Source organism: Pogona vitticeps, chromosome 2 (genome assembly GCF_051106095.1).
Source record: "Pogona vitticeps strain Pit_001003342236 chromosome 2, PviZW2.1, whole genome shotgun sequence".
In the NCBI taxonomy this organism is placed as follows: domain Eukaryota; kingdom Metazoa; phylum Chordata; class Lepidosauria; order Squamata; family Agamidae; genus Pogona; species Pogona vitticeps.
The window spans coordinates 158,852,286-158,860,733 of record NC_135784.1 but is presented as its reverse complement, the minus strand read 5'-3'; the positions used below and the strand labels follow the sequence as shown (position 1 = coordinate 158,860,733).

Genomic DNA, 8,448 nt, shown 5'->3' with positions numbered 1-8,448 from the left:
TTCATGATGTTTCTAAAGCCTTTTATTTCACAGACATGATACGTTTACAAAGACATGGAAAACTGACATGATCACAGAGCAGAAGGGCAAGACATCCTAATGAAGACTGCTGCACTCCCTCATAGTAACACTTCCCCAGTTAACAAGCAAGCTAAGTGTGGCAAGCTGAAAAAAACATGGAGATGAGCCATGCAGCTGAGAGATGTAAGGGAGCAGGTTTAGTATTCCTCTCCTTCCTCTTCACCCTCTCCTTCAATAGAATCCACACCCACTTCCTCATAATCCTTCTCCAGGGCAGCCATGTCTTCCCGAGCCTCGGAGAACTCGCCCTCCTCCATCCCTTCCCCGACGTACCAGTGGACAAAGGCACGCTTGGCATACATCAGGTCAAACTTGTGGTCCAGGCGCGCCCAGGCCTCTGCAATGGCGGTGGTGTTGCTCAGCATACACACGGCACGCTGCACTTTGGCCAGGTCGCCTCCGGGGACCACCGTGGGGGGTTGGTAGTTGATGCCAACCTTGAAACCAGTGGGGCACCAGTCCACAAACTGGATGCTACGCTTGGTCTTGATGGTGGCAATAGCAGCATTGACATCTTTGGGAACGACATCCCCACGGTACAACAGGCAGCAGGCCATGTATTTACCGTGGCGAGGGTCACATTTCACCATCTGGTTGGCCGGCTCAAAGCAAGCGTTGGTGATCTCAGCGACAGAAAGCTGTTCATGGTAAGCTTTCTCAGCCGAGATGACGGGGGCGTAAGTAGCCAGAGGGAAATGGATACGGGGATAGGGCACCAAGTTGGTCTGGAACTCTGTCAGATCTACATTCAGGGCACCATCAAATCGCAGGGAGGCTGTAATGGAGGACACGATCTGGCTGATCAGGCGGTTGAGGTTGGTGTAGGTGGGGCGCTCAATGTCAAGGTTCCTGCGGCAGATGTCATAGATGGCCTCGTTGTCTACCATGAAGGCGCAGTCGGAGTGCTCCAGAGTGGTGTGGGTGGTCAGGATGGAGTTGTAGGGCTCGACTACCGCGGTGGAGACTTGGGGGGCTGGGTAGATGGAGAACTCCAGCTTGGACTTCTTGCCATAGTCAACGGAGAGGCGCTCCATCAGCAAGGAAGTAAAACCAGAGCCGGTGCCACCTCCAAAGCTGTGGAAGACCAGAAAGCCCTGGAGACCTGTGCACTGGTCGGCCTGTTGGAAAAAAGTAATAGACCCTTACTGCTTGGTTTTGTTTTGTTTTAAAGATTCTGAGTGTTCTAGATCCATGGTTTCCTATCCTGGTTAACCAATAAGATAGGCATTTAGCAAAATGAAATGATAAATAAGCTGATCATTAGTTAGCTGATCAAAGCACTTAAATTAAGGGTACACACTACAGGAAATGGCCCCTGCATAAACTAATTGATTTTTTCTTCTATTTATCAAGTTGGGTAACCAGGAGGTTAAGAAGTTTTGTCTGATCTTGTCAAAAGTTTGTCATCACCACTACTACTCTTCCACCTCCCAAAGAGTAGGATCCTACCCCAACCTTGTTCTCTGCCTCAGAAACACCGGACAAGATGACATGATAATATGCTCTTCACTGTTGCTTGAAAGGATTCATTCTGTCAGGGTGAAAACAGACTGTCTCTCCCCCCCCCCCCTAGTTATGCAAGAGGTGACACTGGTGCAAAGGCTTCAGGGAGGCACAGAAGCCCATGTACCACCATCATAATCCCCACCAGTTCCTCATCCGTTTCAAAACTAGAAACAGAAAAGTGAAAGCTTATTCCTTTCTCCTGTCCTCTATTCTCAGGATTTACCACTCGATGCAAATTAGGTTACTAAGTCAATTTTCACATGGCATAGTTACATGAATGCTCAATCAAGACCATTGCAAAAGGTCTTCTGCTGAAAACCTAAATCACGGCCAGCTACTAGGAAGGCAGAAAAACTCAATTTCCCACTATTCCTTGTGGCGCAGTGGTTAATTGCAACACTGCAGCCAAAACTCTGCTCACAACCCGGATTCAATTCTGGGTGTGAGGTTCACTCAGACTTCCATTCCTCTGAAGTTGGTAAATTGAGTACCCAGCTTTCTGGGGACAGTGAGGGTGAGATATGTGGCCTGCATAATTAAACTGTAAACCGCCCAAAGATTGCTTTAAGTGGAATGGACAATATATATAAGCACACATATATTTTGCTTTGTTCCTGGCAAAAAAGAGAAGTGACTTGCCAATATTCGGGTAAGTGCAGCTAGAATAAATTTTACTGTTTATTTAAATTGTTTGAACTTGCAATGCAATGCTTTGCACATTTCTCAATAGATAAATGTAAATTTGTTTAAACTATAGCTGGAACGGTTTGACCCACAGGCATTTTACACAACAGCATCCTTCCCACAACCCTACCTTGGATCTTTTTGCCTAATTAACAGAATGCACTACTCCTCTATACTTGGCTATTTTACTGGGTTATTTGATTGCGATTTTACTGATAGAAACAGAAACTGAAATCCCCAGTTAAGAATGCCTTTCTTTGTGATCCCCATAGGTCCCATGGTACATTGTGACAGCCATGTTAGGAACACGTATAAGCTTTCTAGTCAAGACAACAGAAAAGTACACTGATTATTTATGAACCACATATTACTAGAATATTCTGCAAATGCTTTTTCTTTCAACCTTTAACCATCGCCATATACCATGTGTTACCTGGCAAATAAAATTAGAAGAGTCCTTGTTATGAATACATAATACCATGTCCTTTAGCTGGAATAGGCTAGGAAAACAAAAATAAATCTAGAGACGTAGTCTCGACAGAAGAATCACCCTGCCCTGTCCCCTACTAGGTCCTTAAACTTTGTACCAAAGGATCAGGGCAAATAGCAAAAGAATGAAAGAAGGACAGCTGCCCAATCTTGACCTAAGTGGTAGGCAGGATACCATCACAACTCCCTCTTTGTTCTGAATCTTAAACTCAGAGATCCTGCACAAGTTGCTAAAATCAAGTTCATCTAATTGCACAGAGAAGGGGAAATTCTAGCATAACGGGACAGCCCTGACACTTACATATGAAGGAAGAGCCAGACCTCAATACAAAGGGTACAAAAATGCTCCCTCTTCCAAAGGGGATAGAGAACAGTGGAAAAGATAATTCTATCTTTTGTGTTCTGAACTGGGCTTTGGATGCCCATGTTCTCTTTTAGCTTGCTTCCAGCATTCATGCAAGGCTATTAGGGAATAGATAGTGGATGGAAGTAAGAAAATGAATAATATGTGTGCATGAAAGAACAAAGGCTGGAGAGGTGGCCTCAAGCAAGAGTAGACAGGACAAGAAAAGCAGAATGGGAGACTCAACAGGTCTGAGAAACCAAAAGCTTAAAAAAAAAAGGAACAACAGATGGAAGTGAGCAAGCCACAAACATGAAAGATGGTGCGAGGAACACTGGAAACAGTGCGATTTTCACTGTGAGTATCTAGTGTGAATTTTTAATAACACTGCCAAATGCTGCATGTTCTCAGCTCATGTGTGACATCCTTCTTTATCGCTCATCTACTGGTTTCATTCTTAAAATAACTGAAACTCAAGTTTTTCTTTGTGCTTCACAGAGCCTGATAGAAATAGTTACCACGCACTGACCTGCCTCTACTGTTACTACAACATTTCATTCTGGCTAGTGTACCTTACCTTATAAACACCCCATGGTAGCCCATTATCTATAATATAATTTATTGTCATTGTAAGTATATACAGTACACAGTATACCCATACAACGATCTAACAGGTCATGTCAAAAAATTCCTAGCACTTTTCCAGTGTATAGTGAATCCATTTGTATTTAATTACTCATTTCCTCTTGATTTACTAGTTTCATACTTGACCTCCCCTTGCATCTCATCAAATCACCACCTGCACTTTTGCACAGTAGGGCTTTAATTTTCAGAAAACTAACTTGGCAGATTTGGTTTAAATACACCTTCTCTAACCCAATTCACCCCAGATACTCAGACCCACAAATTATTTACCAGCTTCCTGATCCTGTCAAGGACCAAATCAATGATCTCTTTGCCAATGGTGTAGTGGCCCCTGGCATAGTTGTTTGCAGCATCTTCCTTGCCAGTGATGAGTTGTTCAGGATGGAAGAGCTGGCGGTAGGTTCCAGTGCGCACTTCATCTGTGAAAGAGTCGAAATGTTAAAGACAATTCAGTTCCTTTTGTGTGTAGAAGTAGAGATGCATTAAAAGCTATTTGAAGGCACGTGTTTGCTCACCAATGACTGTTGGTTCTAGATCCACAAAGACAGCCCTGGGGACGTGCTTGCCGGCTCCCGTCTCACTGAAGAAGGTGTTGAAGGAGTCATCGCCTCCCCCGATGGTCTTGTCACTGGGCATCTGCCCATCGGGTTGGATACCATGTTCAAGACAGTACAGCTCCCAGCAGGCATTGCCAATCTGGACACCGGCTTGGCCAACGTGGATGGAGATGCACTCACGCTGCATTGGGAAGAGGGAGAGGTAGAAACAGTCAATCAATGTAAGAATTGTTGACTTAAGTTACATGTAGCTCTGAAACTGTACTAACAAAATGTGTCAAAGAAATAAGTCAGAGGATCTCAGCTGCAAATTTGGCAGTAGATATCTGACGCCTATTTATTTACTCTCCTACTTTAGCTTACTATGCATCCCTATACACTTAGCTTGCCTGATGTCAAAAGATCAACGCCCAGACAGAAAATCCAACTTGTCAACAGGGGAAGACTATTACCCTCATGTCTCATTGTAGGCTTCCCTTGGCCACAGTAGGTAAACTGGACTAAATGCACTTTTGGTCAGATTAAATGGCAGGTATATTTTCTCCTTGGGAACAAATTTCAAATATTTCACTGTATTGAAATGCATCATTAAATGTCTGTGAAGAAAGCACTGGGTCAAAAAAAGCAACTTTCAATACAACCATTTTAAATATATAAGCAACAGACAAAGGGCTGTATCCTAATTTAGACTGCTAGTGAGGAACAATTAAGATTTGACTTTGTGATTCTCCACTTGCTGGAAAATAACACATTAACATTAGCTGTTATTTGCAAGCATCAATGAAGTTCCAGCATAGTGTAAGACTTGATCACAGAGGGAAATTCTGTGGTCATTTAAAAAAAAGGGGGGGAATTAGCTACTGAGGACAAAGCAACAAGTGTGTTCTGTCTGCTCAGCCCCCTGAATGGCCTATCCGCAGTCACACCACTTGCAAATGCATCAGCTGACTCACGTGGCAAAGCGGATGCAAGCTGTCTCTCCCTCCCACGTCTGCACAGAGAACAAGGGGGGGGGGAGAGGAAGAGGTCTGAGTGGATGGCAGTTCCCTGTAAGAGCATGGATTCTCTCTCTCTCTGTGGGACATCTGTTTGCAGTCTGTTGCCAGAGCTATTATTGCAAGGCCCCTCCCTCCTCCCAGTCTACTTGTGCTCATCATCACCCACAAACGCCACATCCATCCCACAGAACTGCCACCTGCTTCAACACGTTCCTTGTTAAACATCTTCCCCTGAACAGATGGCGCTAAGATGTCATCAGCTGCTGAGTTTTCCAAACATTTGGGGAACTAAGCCAAGCAGAGTGAGCAAGTTGCACAGCACCCTGTAAGCAGCTTGAATAAAACAGTTGTTCAGCAACTTCGAGTTGAGAGCTGCAAGACCTGGGTTGGTCCCAAACTTCTACCAACTTCTCATCAGCTGGTTGGGACTGAGAAGATTTTAGAAACACAAAGGAGCCTCTTTTTGTACCACTCACTGGACAGTCAAGGTGAGGAGAGAGACATGTGCTTCAGCCACCAGCTTATGGCTCCATTCTGCCTTTCCAATTCCCATGTATTGACAAAAACAAGGTATCCAATTTTATTTTTGAGTCTGCATATTCTGTTCTGAGGTCATGGTATAGGAAGAGATGTCTGGTATAGCAAGATTGGGCTTTATACAGTGGATGGCAGCCCATTAAGCAAGCGGAACCCTGTCCTCCCATTTAGGTTGCAAAGGCCCTGATTTTCATCTGCAAGAAAGCTAACTGGAACCAAGAAGCAGCCTACTGAACTAACAGACTATTCTGCAACTGCTAGACATTGCCGGTATTTCCCCGCAGCAAAGGAGCTGTGTAGGGCAGATAAAAATCAGCATTACGTTGCCCCGTCTGCTCCCGATTTTTGGCCTCCCTTCCACCGGCTACCCTGCCCTCCTCCTCCTCCTCCCCCCGATGGGCCAACGCTCCATTCAGAAACCATCGCTGCTTTGCAACGGAGCGGCCGGACAGCTTCCGAAGCAGGCGGCGTTGGCAAAAGCTTCCAGACAGAGTCCCGGGCGGGGTAGCAATGGGCCCGGAAAAGGCGATTAGCAGGCTTAACCTTGCATTCTTTGAGCCAAGGGAGAGGACGGAACCAAGTCGGGGCTGGGAAGGGGGAGGATCTGCAACTGAGGACTCCCTCCCTCCCTCCCTCCCTCCCACAGCACAGAGCCGAATACCCGCAGCCCTCCGGCCCAGACTGCAGCGGAAGCAGGGCTCCAAGGCGCGCACCCGCTCGCTCGCTCGCTCACGGCGCCGAGGCACAGAAGGCAGAGGCCACCCCCACCCCACCCCTCCCCACCTCTTGCGCGGGAAAAGTGTAACGGCCGGCATGGAGGGGGGAGGAGCCCGGGTGACTCCACGCACCTCCTGCCCTCCCCCCCCCCACCCGACTCCCATTCCCGGGCTCAGAGTCATTCTCGCCGCCACCACTCATTCCTTCCCCCGCGCCTCTTGCAAACCTGGCATGGCCTGGGCGGTTTAGTGGTTCAAGTGCTGGATTAGGGCGGAGGTGACTCAGGGACAAAAATCCCCGCTTCAAGTCATGAGGCTCACGGAGGTGGGGGTGGATGGGGGTTGACCTTGGGCCGTGCAACCCCGCTAAGCCTCTCCTGCCTCACAGGGATGTTGTTTAGGATAAAGAGAAAGAGGAGCGAAAGAGTGGGCGAAACATAAAACCAGTGGCAGCCATTTGCACCTCAGCCCTCTTACAACGACCACCACTACCAGCGCTCCGTTCGTCTCATTCGTCTTCTGCCAAACGTGCAACACCCCCCCCCAAAAAAAACCGCACCACACATCTCAGCTCTTCCCTACCTTCCAGAAGCTTCTGGCCGAATCTCTGCCTCAGCCCTAACTCGCCTGTTCCGAGGAAGCCCTGCGACCTCACATCCCCTGAAAACTAGGCTGCCCTCGTTTCCCGCCATCCCATTTCAAGCACTTTAAATGAATGCAACCTTCTCTCTGCTTCGTGCCCCTCTAGAAAGGTTCCTTCCACTTACTCTCCTGGGATTCCAGGTTCCCTCAAAAACACATCACATAATCTCGCTTCACCTATTCCTAAAAGCTACCCCCTTTTTTCTTTTAACTACCCAAATCTTTCCGCCGCCCCCCCCCCCTTCCTGGCATCCTTCCCGCCTCCGCCTGAAAGCCCGCCATCTTCGTGGTGGCCTCTTTTAGCCTCTATGGCATTCCATCCAGACTCCACGTTGGCCCCTCTTTTCTCCTTCTTCCTTTCCCCATCCTATACCGTTCCCCTAATCCACCGTTCCAGTGGCCAGAGAGACCATCATCATCATCATCATCACCACCACCATCACTGCCTACCGACCCTCACCCACACGCTGAGCTCCCCCTGCACAGGCGAACTAGAACTGCCCGTCTCTCTCCGGCTTCACCTGATCCCACTCACCATGATGCTGACGAGAGAGGATTGCAGGAAACGGAGAAGGAAAGAAAGGGGGAAAAATATGAAACCTCTGACGTTACTTCTCCCGACAAGCTAAGAGTCGATGTAAGTAACAGAATGGAGAAAGGAAGGGGCCGCCCCGCTGCTTTTATATCCCATCTCCCTCTTAGGAGCTGGGTGGGGGAAGCTGGCTTTACATGCATTTAGGATAATGAATTTATTGCGCGGTTGCCATTGGGCAGCCCGACACGTCCATCTGTGAGCTCACAATCGATGATTGGCTAAGACCAATGACCCCCTTTTTGCTACAAGAAACAAGAGGCGTTTTTCGTGGGAGAAAGGCAGGCGTGTGTTCGGGAAGGATCGTGGTGAATTGAATGAGCCAGTCTTCTCTAATGAGAAAACAGCGGGACAAATCCTTTTTTAGAGGAAAGACTTATTCGTAACACTCCGCTGAATTCCGTTAGATTTCCAGGCGACACTGTAGCACTGTTTTTTAAAGAATCGAAACGGTTTTCCTATACGGACAACAGTCGCCTTTATCGCAAAGGGGCAAGTCTAACTTCGCAGTCAAGAAAGATGTAGGCGTTGCTTTTGAAGAGCTCACGCAAATTTTAAAAAAGAAAGCTCTCTGCAAAGCCATATACAGTACTGTACTACGAAGAACACGCCTGTCACACTTATTCCGATCTTAGGAAGGCAATTGCCTATTTGGACA

General features: G+C 47.3%; 1 protein-coding gene across 1 annotated transcript; it reads right to left on the bottom strand.

Annotated features, from left to right (window-relative positions):
• LOC110073656 (tubulin alpha-1B chain) lies at positions 1-7,965 on the bottom strand. Its single transcript, XM_020783088.3, has 4 exons — positions 7,734-7,965; positions 4,264-4,486; positions 4,019-4,167; positions 1-1,199 (listed from the first exon to the last, which is right to left on the bottom strand). Exons 1-4 carry the CDS (start codon positions 7,734-7,736, stop codon positions 219-221), a joined length of 1,356 nt encoding a protein of 451 aa, XP_020638747.1. The 5' UTR covers positions 7,737-7,965; the 3' UTR covers positions 1-218.
• Positions 7,966-8,448: the final 483 nt, after the last annotated feature.